Source organism: Symphalangus syndactylus, chromosome 12, assembly GCF_028878055.3.
Source record: "Symphalangus syndactylus isolate Jambi chromosome 12, NHGRI_mSymSyn1-v2.1_pri, whole genome shotgun sequence".
In the NCBI taxonomy this organism is placed as follows: domain Eukaryota; kingdom Metazoa; phylum Chordata; class Mammalia; order Primates; family Hylobatidae; genus Symphalangus; species Symphalangus syndactylus.
In genome coordinates this window covers 97,619,764-97,636,423 of record NC_072441.2, presented here as the reverse complement: position 1 = coordinate 97,636,423, position 16,660 = coordinate 97,619,764, and the positions used below count along the sequence as shown (strand labels likewise).

General features: G+C 38.5%; 1 protein-coding gene across 4 annotated transcripts in view; it reads left to right on the top strand.

Annotated features, from left to right (window-relative positions):
- The window catches only part of F5 (coagulation factor V), a 93,694-nt gene that overhangs the window by 18,344 nt on the left and 58,690 nt on the right, over positions 1-16,660 (top strand). For 3 of the 4 annotated variants that reach the window (XM_063627197.1, XM_063627196.1, XM_063627199.1), the window contains exons 4-5: positions 13,488-13,700; positions 14,960-15,103. In XM_063627197.1, the coding sequence (XP_063483267.1) occupies positions 13,488-13,700; positions 14,960-15,103 (357 nt within the window). The other variant, XM_063627198.1, reaches the window with a different exon arrangement.

The following is a 16,660-nucleotide window of genomic DNA, read 5'->3' as shown; positions in this document are numbered from 1 at the left end:
AGTGTTTCAAGATGCTCATAATTCAACTTTTAGCAGTATACTAAACTTAATTAACATCATTCATTTAATTATTTGAAATTCATCTTATATTTGACAGGTGAATGTGAAATTCCAAGTAATTTAGTTTGGTCAATTAGACAGACATTAATTTGTGTGACTAGAGTAACCTTTCATTATCTATTTCAAAATATCATGTACACAAATATATACAATAATTTTTTAAGCCCAGTATGTGATAAAATAAATCTAGGTGTGAAACACTGATTGTTTACAAATAGGTTCAATATTGTTAGAAAATCAGTCACCCTGCTATACCTAGCACAAGTGTTATAGCATCTTAGGCAATTTTTAGATACTTATATTGGTTGGTTCTCATTCCAGATTGACAGTGTGTTCTAATTGTAGCCCTAGAAGAAATCTAGAGGTCAAACCTATCACAATTAGGGCACCAACATGTACCCTAGAGTTAACTAGGCTGAGCCCCTCAGGGACCCAGGCCCTGCCTTCTTTACATTTGTACCCTGGCATTTAGCACAGAGCCTGGAACCTAGTGGATGATGATGGTCATGATCATGATGATATTAATCATTACTGAACTAAACTGAGGGACTGAGGACTGATTAGAAAGTAGAGACTATACATTATTTTCCCCTTGCTTTAAAATTATTGATTTTGCTGATAATTTCGAGCAGGTACCTTGTCTTACTTATTACCAAAAAAAAAAAAAAGTACTTTTACCAAAAAAGTCTTACTTCCTTTTATCACCTTTGGAACAGATACATCACTGCAATGGACTAGATGTTTGTGTCCTCCCAAAATTCACATATTGAAATCTAACCTCCAGTGTGATGGCATTAGTAGGTGGGGCCTTTGGGAGATTTTTAGGCAATGAGGATAGAACCCTCATGATGAGATTAGTGCCCTTATAAAAGGGACCCTCTCACTCATCCTCTTTCTACCATGTGAGGATACAAGGAGAAGATGGCAGTCTACAACCTGGAAGAGACCCCGCACCAGAACCCAACCATGCTGGCGCCCTGATTTTAAACTTCCAGCCTCCAGAACTGTGAGAAAGAAGTGTCCATTGTTTATAAGCCACTCAGTCCAGGGTACTTTGTTACAGCAACCCAAACTAAGAAAATCACAAATTTCTATCTTACTCTCATGTGTTACCAGAACTCAAGCACACTTAAGATATATCTTATCTAAAGTAGAACATAAAGGAAAGAGGCTGTATTAATTGCAACATGGCTGGAAAAGAACATACTGAACCAAAATGTGAACACGTATTCCCACAGGCTACCAGAGCATTTGTTAGGAGCCAGAAATTTTACAAATATTTTCCAGTCTTCATAACCCATCAAAAAGGATAAAGTTATCTCTAGAAAAAGGATTATATTATCTCAAATTATAAATGAAAAAACTGAGGCTAAAGGGACTTCAAGAAACCTTCCCAAGTTCCCACAGTTAGCAAATGATACAATCACCAAGATATTTCAACTCTGACCCTAAAGTTCAAGTGCTTTCTCCCACTATCTAGCAGAAGAAAGTATCGTTAGCCATATAATGTCACAAATACTGAATTACAAATGGCAATGAGTGCTGTCAAAAAACCAACAACAAACAAACATGTATCACAATCAGAGATCAAGAAGGGTGTAAGATGATATTTGATCTGACATCTGAAGAATGAGCACACATTTACCCAGAAAAAGAAAAGGAGGAAGAACTTCAAAAGTCATCTCCTATCCTACAAAGAATATAATGTTTTGCCCTTAGGGGAGCTTGCTTGTGAAGGCAGTGGAAAGAATATCATTTTCTACTATAGAAACCCCATGTGATGTTTTAACAGTTGAAACAGTAGAAGCTGCCTGTCCAGAAACATCATTTTTCAACTTTATGAGGCCATGCAGCAAGAAGCATTGAACAAGGGCTGTCATGCTTGATTCAAGATAGATAGTGCAACTATCAACTAGCCATGCTAATTTCAGTTAATACACAAGTTCTGACCTGAGAGGGCAACTCTCCTTATCGGTCCTGTTTGTGCTTTGCTACCAAAGCTCTTTTGAAGTCTTTCACAGATAATGCTTCCTGCTTATTAGTGGAGACTTTCTCCATAAACTTTTTTTCTTTTATAGACTAGAATTATGTTATAACTTACAGGAAGTGACTTAAGCTTTTATCATTTCTCAGCTCTTGACAGTTTTATTATCAAAGTGAAAGTACAGCCTAGAGTAAATATTAGTTATTAGTGTCAAGCTATCCTTTGGGGTGTGTTGGGGGAAGACACAACAAAGTCCACTTTACGCTAGCGCAAAGTTCACAAACTCAGATGCCTATAGTAGCCAGATGAGTAGTTCAGTGAACAAAATTGGTCCAGTAAGGACTGATAATCAGAAAGCAGAAAAGGGCAGCTAAGATCCAGGTCCAACCAAATTCTGTGCAGGAGTTTGGTCCTGTTGTTAAGCAGACCTCCAGGTTTTTGTTTTTTAAAGAGAAACCAGTAATCCAGATTCTTATATAATTTCTCCGGATTTTTAATGTTGGCATTTAATCTATTTTAACATTATGCAATCCGAACAACACACAGCCATGAGGTTTGACTTGTTGACCTAGGCTGTAGCCCATAGGACCTTAAATTTTAGGAGTTTAATAAATATTCACTGAACATCTTCTTCATGTTCATGTTCCATGCTTCTCCAGGTACCTATGGAAGGCACCAGAGACACTAAGACAAACACAATCCAGCACTTTTCCTTGAGGAACTCACACTTGGGTGACCAAAATGTGCAGGACACAAATACTTATGATCTAGTAGAAGAAAATGGAATTAGTCATATAATCTCACAGGCATTTAATTACAAATTGTGATGGGTGCTGTAAAAGAAAAAAATGTGTATCAGAATTGGAGATAAAGGTAGAAGTGAATTAATATTCAAGGTGATGTCTGAATGACGAGCACATATTTATCAAAAGGAAGAAGGAAGGAAGAGCACTCTAGGCAGAGGGAATGGCATCTGCAAAGACCCCAAGATAAGACAGAACTTGGATGTCTGGGGAGCTGAGAGGGGACCCAAGGGACAAGGAGCCCATAGTAAACAAGAGAAAAGACATATGATAAGACTAAAGAGAGAAGTAGAGGTAAATCATACATGGACTTGTGGTCCACGTTAAGGACTTTATGCAAGAAGTAAATCTAGATATACCTACTCAACTTATGGTTTCCATGCTCAGAACCTCATGAGATACATTGCACGTCACTGTAGTACCTGAATCCTTCATTGCTAATGAATGGATGTGCCTTATTTTCCACTCCCACCTGGAGAATCCAAACATATGCTGATGCCATGCAAACTCATGCAAAGCATTTTGAGTGGAATAGATCATCCACAGTTGGGATGGGGAAAGGTACAATTAAAGAAGGGAAGCTGACATTGCTGTAATGTAAAAAATATTTTATATGGAAATTTAGCATCTCAGACTTTGGCTTCAGAACATAAGGAACCAGATTTACCCTTTTTCTGAACAACTAGACAGGCAGACAAAACATATAAAACAGAAGTTTTCAGACATCGAATGACAGACAACTCAAGACAATGAAAGAAGAATAACAAACAAGGTGTGCCCTATGAGCGCCTAAGCTTACTGCTTGAAGCGTGTTTCCAGGGAACAGCACAAGCAGGGAGAACCCAGACAGAGTCTCTATGGGTTGAGGAAACAGAGTTTGGACTTAGAGAAGCCTAAGTGGCTAGAATTTGTGATTTGTAGGGCAGAGTCCTGGAGAGGACAGTATTAATCACAGAGAAAGAGCTCTTGAGAATCTACAGAGAGGTCTTGTCAAGTTGAATACTGATCTGCACATACATGTGAGGAAAGTACTGAGGGTAAGAAAAACGTCACTTGAAAGGAACAGGTGGAACAGTCCCTGGACCTTACGCAGGGCCAGTAATCGTTTATGTTCCTAACATCAAGCATAGAAAGACCTCCTAATAAATGAGTATTGGATAAAATTCTCAGAAGGATTTAGAAACAGTGGGTGGATAAAATTAGACTACAGGCTGCTGAGGAGGCAACAGAATAAAAAATAAGATTTGAAAGAATCAAGTTGATTTCAAGTATCTTAACTGTGAATAAAACTCAATACTGGTTAACAAGAATGCAACAAACAACAATGTAAATTCACAATGTTAATAAAAATAAACAAGCATTAGAAGAAGCAGAAAGAGATGATTCATAACCAAGAAAAAACTCAACAGATTTAGAAGTGAAAGAGAGAATAGAAGCAGCAGGCGGAGACAGTAAGACAGCTATCATAAATCTTCCCAATATGTTCCAGAAAGCAGAGAAAAGCATGAGCATGATGAAGAGATAGAGAATATAAGTATGCATACACAGAACTTCTGTAGATGAATACAATTGCTGACATGAAAAGTAAAAAAAAAGCATAGAAAATAAAGGTAAAAAATAAAAGATAAAAAATTATATATTATAAACTGAAGGGCACCAATAATACAACAAACACTGGATGAAATTAATAGCACATTAGACACCATGAAAGGAAATAGTAGAAAATATTAATATATTGCAATAGAAACTGCAAAATGAAATACAGAGATTAAAAAGGCTGAAGAAAGTGAACAGAGCATCAGTGAACTGTGGGACCATATCAAGTGATCTAACATATGTGTAATTGCATCCCAGAAGTAGCAGGAACAGAAAAAGTATTTGAAGAAATAATGACTGAAAAATTCCCAAATGTAATGTAAACTACAAACCAACAGATTCAAGTGGTTTGACAAAACTAAGAAGAAGAAACACGAAGAAAACCACACCAAGCCACATCACAATCAAGTTGCTGCAAACCAGTGATAAAAACACACATCACATACAGGGGAACGTGATAAAAACACACATCACATACAGGGGAACAAAACCAAGAAATGACAGCAGACTTATCATTAGAAACTATGCAAACCAGAAGACAATTAGGGACATCTTTAAAGTGTTGGGAGGGTGGAAGACAGGGGAATCTTTCTGTTTAGTATTCTACACCAAGCCAAAAAATCTTTTTTAAATGAAGGCAAAATAAAGAGTGTTTTAGACATACAAATGCAGAAAGAATTTCTCACTAGCAGAGCAGAAAAAATGTTAAAGGAACTCCTTTAGATAGAAGAAATATTATATCAGAGAGACATTTAGATTCATAAGAAGGAATGAAAAGTTCCAGAAGTTGATAAATATAGAGAAATTTTTTCCTCATTTTAATCTATTAAAAAGGCAATTGATTAAATAAATGTTAAAGCCAAATAGTCACACTTTATTGTGGGGTATATTATGTATATATAAATAAAATGTATGACAATAGCACAAAGGCTGGGAGGGAAGAAATGGAAATATATTATTGCAAGGTTCTTACAAGTGAAATAGTATATTATTTGAAGGAAGTCTGGGACAAGTTAAAAATTTATTATATATTGTAAACTGAAGGGCACCACTAAGAAAACAAAGCTAAGAAGCCAACAATGGAGATTAAACAACATTTTTTAAAAAAATTTATTTTATTATTATTATACTTTAAGTTTTAGGGTACATGTGCACAATGTGCAGGTTTGTTACATATGTATACATGTGCCATGTTGGTGTGCTGCACCCATTAACTCATCATTCACATTAGGTATATCTCCTAATGCTATCCCCCCACCTTCCCCCCACCTCACAACAGTCCCCGGAGTGTGATGTTCCCCTTCCTGTGTCCATGTGTTCCCATTGTTCAATTCCCACCTATGAGTGAGAACATGCAGTGTTTGGTTTTTTGTCCCTATGATAGTTTACTGCGAATGATGATTCCAGTTTCATCCATGTCCCTACAAAGGACATGAACTCATCATTTTTTATGGCTGCATAGTATTCCATGGTGTATATGTGCCACATTTTCTTAATCCAGTCTACCGTTGTTGGACATTTGGGTAGGTTCCAAGTCTTTGCTATTGTGAATAGTGCTGCAATAAACATACGTGTGCATGTGTCTTTATAGCAGCATGATTTGTATTCCTTTGGGTATATACCCAGTAATGGGATGGCTGGGTCAAATGGTATTTCTAGTTCTAGATCCCTGAGGAATCACCACACTGACTTCCACAATAGTTGAACTAGTTTACAGTCCCACGAACAGTGTAAAAGTGTTCCTATTTCTCCACATCCTCTCCAGCACCTGTTGTTTCCTGACTTTTAATGATTGCCATTCTAACTGGTGTGAGATGGTATCTCATTGTGGTTTTGATTTGCTTTCTCTGATGGCCAGTGATGATGAGCATTTTTGCATGTGTTTTTTGGCTGCATAAATGTCTTCTTTTGAGAAGTGTATGTTCATGTCCTTTGCCCACTTTTTGATGGGGTTGTTTTTTTCTTGTAAATTTGTTTGAGTTCATTGTAGATTCTGGATATTAGCCCTTTGTCAGATGAGTAGGTTGTGAAAATTTTCTCCCATTTTGTAGGTTGCCTGTTGACTCTGATGGTAGTTTCTTTTGCTGTGCAGAAGCTCTTTAGTTTAATTAGATCCCATTTGTCAATTTTGGCTTTTGTTGCCATTGCTTTTGGTGTTTTAGACATGAAGTCCTTGCCCATGCCTATGTCCTGAATGGTAATGCCTAGGTTTTCTTCCAGGGTTTTTAAGGTTTTCGCTCTAACATGTAAGTCTTTAATCCATCTTGAATTAATTTTTGTATAAGGTATAAGGAAGGGATCCAGTTTCAGCTTTCTACATATGGCTAGCCAGTTTTCCCAGCACCATTTATTAAATAGGGAATCCTTTCCCCATTGCTTGTTTTTGTTAGGTTTGTCAAAGATCAGATAGTTGTAGATATGTGGCATTATTTCTGAGGGCTCTGTTCTGTTCCATTGATCTATATCTCTGTTTTGGTACCAGTACCATGCTGTTTTGGTTACTGTAGCCTTGTAGTATAGTTTGAAGTCAAGTAGCATGATGCCTCCAGCTTTGTTCTTTTGGCTTAGGATTGACTTGGCGATGTGGGCTCTTTTTTGGTTCCATATGAACTTTAAAGTAGTTTTTTCCAATTCTGTGAAGAAAGTCATTGGTAGCTTGATGGGGATGGCATTGAATCTGTAAATTACCTTGGGAAGTATGGCCATTTTCACGATATTGATTCTTCCAACCCATGAGCATGGAATGTTCTTCCATTTGTTTGTATCCTCTTTTATTTCATTGAGCAGTGGTTTGTAGTTCTCCTTGAAGAGGTCCTTCACATCCCTTGTAAGTTGGATTCCTAGGTATTTTATTCTCTTTGAAGCAATTATGAATGGGAGTTCACTCATGATTTGGCTCTCTGTTTGTCTGTCATTGGTGTATAAGAATGCTTGTGATTTTTGTACATTGATTTTGTATCCTGAGACTTTGCTGAAGTTGCTTATCAGCTTAAGGAGATTTTGGGCTGAGACAATGGGGTTTTCTAGATATACAATCATGTCATCTGCAAACAGGGACAATTTGACTTCCTCTTTTCCTAATTGAATACCCTTTATTTCCTTCTCCTGCCTAATTGCCCTGGCCAGAACTTCCGACACTATGTTAAATAGGAGTGGTGAGAGAGGGCATTCCTGTCTTGTGCCAGTTTTCAAAGGGAATGCTTCCAGTTTTTGCCCATTCAGTATGATATTGGCTGTGGGTTTGTCATACATAGCTCTTATTATTTTGAGATATGTCCCATCAATACCTAATTTATTGAGAGTTTTTAGCATGAAGCGTTGTTGAATTTTATCGAAGACCTTTTGTGCATCTATTGAGATAATCATGTGGTTTTTGTCTTTGGTTCTGTTTACATGCTGGATTACATTTATTGATTTGCCCACTCGATTTATCCACTCCATTGTGGTGGATAAGCTTTTTGATGTGCTGCTGGATTCAGTTTGCCAGTATTTTATTGAGGGTTTTCACATCAATGTTCGTCAAGGATATTGGTCTAAAATTCTCTTTTTTGGTTGTGTCTCTGCCCGGCTTTGGTATCAGGATGATGCTGGCCTCATAAAATGAGTTAGGGAGGATTCCCTCTTTTTCTGATGTTTGGAATAGTTTCAGAAGGAATGGTACGAGTTCCTCCTTGTACCTCTGGTAGAATTCGGCTGTGAATCCATCTGGTCCTGGCCTCTTTTTGGTTGGTAAGCTATTGATTATTGTGACAATTTCAGAGCCTGTTATTGGTCTACTCAGAGATTCAACTTCTTCCTGGTTTAGTCTTGGGGGATGTATGTGTCGAGGAATTTATCCATTTCTTCTAGATTTTCTAGTTTATTTGCATAGAGGTGTTTGTAGTATTCTCTGATGGTAGTTTGTATTTCTGTGGGATCAGTGGTGATATCTCCTTTATCATTTTTTATTGTGTCTATTTGATTCTTCTCTCTTTTCTTCTTTATTAGTCTTGCTAGTGGTCTATCAATTTTGTTGATCTTTTCAAAAAACCAGCTCCTGGATTCATTAATTTTTTGAAGGGTTTTTCGTGCCTCTATTTCCTTCAGTTCTCCTCTGATTTTAGTTATTTCTTGCTTTCTGCTAGCTTTTGAATGTGTTTGCTCTTGCTTTTCTAGTTCTTTTAATTGTGATGTTAGGGTGTCAATTTTGGATCTTTCCTGCTTTCTCTTGTGGGCACTTAGTGCTATAAATTTCCCTCTACACACTGCTTTGAATGTGTCCCAGAGATTCTGGTATGTTGTGTCTTTGTTCTCATTGGTTTCAAAGAACGTCTTTATTTCTGCCTTCATTTTGTTATGTACCCAGTAGTCATTCAAGAGCAGGTTGTTCAGTTTCCATGTAGTTGAGCGGTTTTCAGTGTGTTTCTTAATCCTGAGTTCTAGTTGGATTGCACTGTGGTCTGAGAGACAGTTTGTTATAATTTCTGTTCTTTTACATTTGCTGAGGAGAGCTTTACTTCCAATTATGTGGTCAATTTTGGAATAGGTGTGGTGTGGTGCTGAAAAAAATGTATATTCTGTTGATTTGGGGTGGAGAGTTCTGTAGATGTCTATTAGGTCCGCTTGCTGCAGAGCTGAGTTCAATTCCTGGGTATCCTTGTTAACTTTCTGTCTCGTTGATCTGTCTAATGTTGACAGTGGGGTGTTAAAGTCTCCCATTATTATTCTGTGGGAGTCTAAGTCTCTTTATAGGTCACTCAGGGCTTGCTTTATGAATCTGGGTGCTCCTGTATTGGGTGCATATATATTTAGGATAGTTAGCTCTTCTTGTTGAATTGATCCCTTTACCATTATGTAATGGCCTTCTTTGTCTCTTTTGATCTGTGTTGGTTTAAAGTCTATTTTATCGGAGACTAGGATTGCAACCCCTGCCTTTTTTTGTTTTCCATTTGCTTGGTAGATCTTCCTCCATCCCTTTATTTTGAGTCTATGTGTGTCTCTGCATGTGAGATGGGTTTCTTGAATACAGCACACTGATGGGTCTTGACTCTTTATCCAATTTGCCAGTCTATGTCTTTTAATTGGAGTATTGAGTCCATTTACATTTAAAGTTAATATTGTTATGTGTGAATTTGATCCTGTCATTATGATGTTAGCTGGTTATTTTGCTCATTAGTTGATGCAGTTTCTTCCTAGCTTCGATGATCTTTACAATTTGGCATGATTTTGCAGTGGCTGGTACCGGTTGTTCCTTTCCATGTTTAGTGCTTCCTTCAAGTGCTCTTTTAGGGCAGGCCTGGTGGTGAGAAAATCTCTCAGCATTTGCTTGTCTGTAAAGTGTTTTATTTCTCCTTCACTTATGAAGCTTAGTTTGGCTGGATATGAAATTCTGGGTTGAAAACTCTTTTCTTTAAGAATGTTAAATATTGGCCCCCACTCTCTTCTGGCTTGTAGAGTTTCTGCTGAGAGATCCTCTGTTAGTCTGATGGGCTTCCCTTTGTGGGTAACCCGACCTTTCTCTCGGGCTGCTCTTAACATTTTTTCCTTCATTTTAACTTTGGTGAATCTGACAATTATGTGTCTTGGAGTTGCTCTTCTCAAGGAGTATCTTGTGGCATTCTCTGTATTTCCTGAATCTGAATGTTGGCCTGCCTTGCTAGATTGGGGAAGTTCTCCTGGATAATATCCTGCACAGTGTTTTCCAACTTGGTTCCATTCTCCCTGTCACTTTCAGGTACACCAATCAGATGTAGATTTGGTCTTTTCACATAGTCCCATATTTCTTGGAGGCTTTGTTTGTTTCTTTTTATTCTTTTTTCTCTGAACTTCCCTTCTCGCTTCATTTCATTCATTTCTTCTTCCATCACTGATAACCTTTCTTCCAGTTGATCACATCGGCTCCTGAGGCTTCTACATTCTTCACGTAGTTCTTGAGCCTTGGCTTTCAGCTCCATCAGCTCCTTTAAGCACTTCTCTGTATTGGTTATTCTAGTTATACATTCGTCTGAATTTTTTTCAAATTTTTTAACTTCTTTGCCTTTGGTTTGAATTTCCTCCTGTAGCTCAGAGTAGTTTGATCCTCTGAAGCCTTCTTCTCTCAGCTCATCAAAGTCATTCTCCGTCCAGGTTTGTTCGGTTGCTGGTGAGGAACTGCGCTCCTTTGGAGGAGGAGAGGCACCCTGCTTTTTAGAATTTCCAGTTTTTCTGCTGTTTTTTCCCCATCTTTGTGGTTTTATCTACTTTTGGTCTTTGATGATGGTGATGTACAGATGGGTTTTTGGTGTGGATGTCCTTTCTGTTTGTTAGTTTTCCTTCTAACAGACAGGACCCTCAGCTGCAGGTCTGTTGGAGTTTGCTAGAGATCCACTCCAGACCCTGTTTGCCTGGGTATCAGCAGCGGTGGCTGCAGAACAGTGTATTTTCATGAACCGCCAATGCTGCTGCCTGATCATTCCTCTGGAAGTTTTGTCTCAGAGGAGTACCTGGCCGTGTGAGGTGTCAGTCTGCCCCTACTTGGTGGTGCCTCCCAGTTAGGCTGCTCGGGGGTCAGGGGTCAGGGACCACTTGAGGAGGCAGTCTGCCCGTTCTCAGATCTCCAGCTGGGTGCTGGGAGAACCACTACTCTCTTCAAAGCTGTCAGACAGGGACATTTAAGTCTGCAGAGGTTACTTCTATCTTTTTGTTTGTCTGTGCCCTGCCCCCAGAGGTGGAGCCTACAGAGGCAGGCAGACCTCTTTGAGCTGTGGTGGGCTCCACCCAGTTTGAGCTTCCCAGCTGCTTTGTTTACCTAAGCAAGCCTGGGCAATGGTGGGCGCCCCTCCCCCAGCCTCACTGCGGCTTTGCAGTTAGATCTCAGACTGCTGTGCTAGCAATCAGTGAGACTCCGTGGGTGTAGGACCCTCTGAGCCAGGTGTGCCGTTTTTTAAGCCCGTCGGAAAAGTGCAGTATTAGGGTGGGAGTGACCTGATTTTCCAGGTGCCGTCTGTCTTCCCCTTTCTTTGACTAGGAAAGGGAACTCCCTGACCCCTTGTGCTTCCCGAGTGAGGCAATGCCGCCTCACCCTGCTTTGGCTCGTGCACAGTACGCTGCCCCCACTGTCCTGCGCCCACTGTCTGGCACTTCCTAGTGAGATGAACCTGGTACCTCAGATGGAAATGCAGAAATCACCTCTCTTCTGCATCGCTCACGCTGGGAGCTGTAGATCAATGCTGTTCCTATTCGGCCATCTAAACATCATTAACTATACTCAATCCAAAAGAAAACTGAAAGGAAGGGGAAAAGGAATAAAGACCAGAAAGACAAATAGAAAATAAATATAAAGATGGCAGGTTTAAGTCTAACCATATCATCAATTACATTAAAAGTAAATGGAAAGAACACTACAATTAAAAAACAAATAAGATTGAATAAAAAGCAATGCTAAACTGTATGCAGAATTTAAGAAATCCACTTTAATGATAGAGACAAAGATAGGTAAAAAATAAAGGATAGAAAATTATATACCATACCACCTAACACTAATCCAACACAAAACGGTGTATAATGATGATTCCATTGATATGACATTACAGAAAAGCCAAATTATAGTGAAATAAAGCAGATTGGTGGTTGTCTGGGCCCAGAGGGCATTGGCTACAAGTGGCATGAGGAAATGTTTTGGAATGATGGAACTCTTCTCTTTCTTGATTGGGACTATAGCTATAAGACTGGGTAATTATTTTTATCAAAGCTCAGCAAATATTATATTTAAAACTGGTAAATGTTATTATATGCAAATTATACCTCAATGAAGATAATGAAAGGAAGAAAGAGGGGGAAGGAGGGTGGGGAAGAGGGAAGGAAGAAGACAAAGAAAGGAAGAAAGAGGAAAAGAAAAGAAAAGAAACTAGGAAAGTAAAAAGAAAAGAAAGGAAAGAGAAAGGAAAGGGAGGGGAAAGATTAATCATTTCAGTTTTCCAAAAGTGTAGTTGCTTCAGTAAGAGTAGTTTTTATTGGCCTTTTACCGCATCATGTAAAACATTTCAGGCTTTTTTTTTCCAGATCCTTGTTGTCTGCCTACATCCACACTGCTGTTCTCACCTTCTTCTCCGAAAGAATTTATCAAGTTATTGTACCAAACAAAAATAACTGCATCCCAAAGAGAAATTCTGGCACCAGCTGATGATAGGGAATCTTTCACCTAATTAAATGAGGAATTCCTCAGGCAGAGGAAACTGTCCATTCCACTTGGCTATCTGTGGCACTCACCTCTCCCCTTCCTGACCTCACTTGCTCCATTTTATAATTGAAAACCTCACCCAACCCTCTACACTTCTTTTAATATTGAGCATCTCAGTTCCCTCTCTTCAATAAGGAATATGAATTTCTTCATCCTCTCCCTCTCCTATTGATAGGGAAAGTCCAGTATACATGGAGGTGTTAATGATGGGTCTTTGGGTGCACAAAGTACAAAGTAAGACATCTAAGTTTCAGAGGATGGACACATTTCATATTCATACAGACAACCAACCTGCATAGGGGAGTTAGACGCTGTGGCTCTGGGGAAAAAATTGAGATAATCAGATGGCTAAGATGAAATAAAGAGATAAAACAAAGCTGAAGATCACAGCAGTTGGAAAGAAGATCTGAAATAGCAAAACAAAACAATATATAAACAGCTCTGACTATCCTCCCATCTCATGTTAATAGGCTAAGTTTGTCTTGTTAAACACCACAAAGAAGATATCACCCATTCTTATATTCTGAGATGATTTACTGATCAAAGGTGATTCAATTCTCTGATTATATTTAAATAATAATTGTTCAGGTACCCTGGAAAATTAACTTGCTAAACTTTAATTTATAAATAACATTTGTTATTCTTAAGATCACCATGTTATCAAAGCCTTTGTAATGACATGAGCATAGAAATGGGCATATGTGAATCTTTCCAAATAATAAAAGTTCACTATTGAAGGACATATGCATCTCCAGAGAGCTCATCTTAGCTATCCCCAGATTTGAGAGTGGTGAAAACGCAATCCTCAGAAACTGCCCACATGTCTTGATGGCTGCTACTCCTCCAGGTGCTTCTTACCTTGACCACACATTCCCTGTGGAGAAGATGGACGACGCTGTGGCTCCAGGCCGAGAATACACCTATGAATGGAGTATCAGTGAGGACAGTGGACCCACCCATGATGACCCTCCATGCCTCACACACATCTATTACTCCCATGAAAATCTGATCGAGGATTTCAACTCTGGGCTGATTGGGCCCCTGCTTATCTGTAAAAAAGGTAAGAACACCCCCACCAAAAGATTCAACAACTAAATGTTGGAATGGTCAGGAGTTCTGTCATGGGACAAAGCTTGGGAACATCTTGGTAACTTCTTGTACATCAAGCAGAGGAAGAGGGCATGGAGACCAGATAATTGTTTTACAAGAGAAAAAAATACCTGCTGTTTCAGGGTGTGGATCCACCTCGTTTCTTCTCATTCCTCCTTCATCTCAGTCCTTAAGATTATCCCAAGCAAATTCCTCTTTGAGAGTATGTTCTAATGTCATGCTTGTATGATCTGTAACATTTACCTCAAGGCCAAAGTCTTTTAGAAAGTATACAGCAGCCTATACTCTGCTGAAAGAGCTCTTGGAAAGAACTTTGGCTAACATATTTGACATATCTGAGGTCTGGGCTGGTAATTTGTTCTATAAACACGTTAAATGCCAGCTTCCTTTCTTATAAACAAGTTGAAAACTTTGGGTGGTAGGTTTCAAGCACACTCAAGTGACTTTACAAGAACTTTTATTGGCTGGGCTTCTTAGGGGCAAGCTTAGATTTTCATTTTATCCCATGAGAATCCAGCCCATCTTTCATTAAAACAAGCAAACAACCACAGTGAGCCACAGCATGGGAAATAATGTGATGGATTCACCATCTGCTTATACACACACTCAGACCATACCTACATACCTTCCCAATGTATTTACTCATTATACAAATACTTTTTTTTCATTTCCTGGTATATATAAGATACTGTGATGGTACTGAAAAAAAACCTTAAAACTTACGAAAGACTCTTCTTGCATTTTACCATCAGCAGCATGTTTTTCTCATAGTGAGAATGGATTAATGCTGATACTTCCAACCAATTATCTAATGCCTTATTTCATATACACATAAGATGACAGCATTAAACTTGGGGCATGATGCTTTTACCAACTGAGCTAATGTATCTATATACTGTTCTATTGAGACTGGAGGAAATGGATACTTATACAGAGTCTTGAGAGTCACCAAATGTTTTCTTCCCAAGCTGGATGAAATAAAGCTTGTTCCCCAAAGCAAGAAGGTATCAAAGAAGACAGTGTGGCACCAGATTTTAAATAATCCTAGAACCATTATTACTTGATAAATATGCTATTTTAAAAAATAAGAATTTCTTCAAGTTGAAATCATTATGGTTGATTGCTTGCCCTAAACTCTTTGCTATCCAGGAAAGCTAATGAGAGTCTTCTATCTGCAGTGCTACTGAAAACATGCCTTCCCTTTCATAGGGACCCTAACTGAGGATGGGACACAGAAGATGTTTGACAAGCAAATTGTGCTACTATTTGCTGTGTTTGATGAAAGCAAGAGCCGGAGCCGGTCATCATCCCTAATGTACACAGTCAATGGATATGTGAATGGGACAATGCCAGGTAACACGAGGGCTGTGCACCATTAAACAACGGTAAAATCATTAGTAATTTTTCGGTCCTGTTGTTTTCTTCAAAGCACTAGGGAAGTTGACGTTACTCACTGTTTTGCAACTCCCTATCAAGAAGGAAATATTTTCTCTCTCTTTTTTTAAACAGGAAATAGAAGAGACAAATTAGAAGCTAGAGAAGAAATGTGCAGCCTTGTTAGGTATAGTGACCTGAGTAGGTTTCACCTTGGCCTGTACTTTGAATAAGACCTTAAGGTATCAGCTCAGCCACTCTCTCTGAGTTCTGCAGTTCCTCTATATGATGACCATGCCTTTTTCAAGGACAAGCCCTAGCAGGAAGGGTCAGCAGGAAGATTGCAGTAAAGATGAACAGATTAGAAGTAATCCTCAACGCAGAAAAAAACAACCAGCATTTCAAAAGGCAACAGAAGAGTAATATTCAATGGCATCTAGAATATTTTCTCTTTCCATTTGCATTTGGGCTCTTATGAGAAGGCAAAATCATAGCAATTGCTAAGAGAAAACATAACTGATTCCCACTTAGATCACATCTCTTCTATGTCTTTCTGGTAGAACTGACCTACAACTAAAGATCCAGGGTATATGATACTAGCCTGAGGGAAAAACATTAAAAAATTAAAATGCCACTTTACTAAATAAACCATATTTCAAAACACTAAACTTCTTAGAGGTTATTCTCTAATGCCATCTGAAAATCACAAATAGCTTCACTTACAAAAACACAAATATTGTTAAGAGTTGAGATCTAGGTAGTGTTTTTAAATTGTATTCTATTTCATTTGACTACATTTTCCACTTGGTTTTCTGAAAATATACTCATATGACTCTCAGTGTTGATCCCGAGTTCCAATACTAGGAGCTTGTAAAAACTGGGGCTTAGGTAACTGACCTCGACGTTAGATAATCTGAGCTCAGACTTCACTCACTTCTCTACCTTCCGTGGCCCTGGATAAATTAGTTGTCTCAATGTGCTTACTTACAAAAGTGGACTAACCATTTATCCTAATATCTATTTCCTGGCAGAGTGAACAATCTGTGTAAGTATATGGATGCCAAGAAAAGCAAAACCATATGCACAAAAATAAAAATAAATTGATCTGAGCTTAGAGTTTACAAATTTATAATTCCCAAAAGAATAATTGGGGGTAAATGGGACAAGGTAGGGAAAGACCATCAGTAGAAACTAAGAATAGTAAACATTTGTAAAAACCCTCTGCCTTATAAAGTAGAATAAATTGAATACATATGATAAATGCTAACACAGATATGTTAATTGCTGAACTCAATATAAGCATTTCTTTGGTATGGATAAATGCTTCCACCAAAGCCTCCTAGTGATGCAAGGAATCCTGGCTTTGTTGCAATGGTCTCCTAAAAAAGACAAGCCTTTGTGTGGGTAAGGAACTGATTCTCAGCCCCATTATCTAGTATCTAGTGATTATGTATCTGACATATAAAACAGAAACCTAAAAGCCAAGGATGGAGTCTCCCCACAGAGCAAATGAACATTTTCCCAGTGACTGTAGGA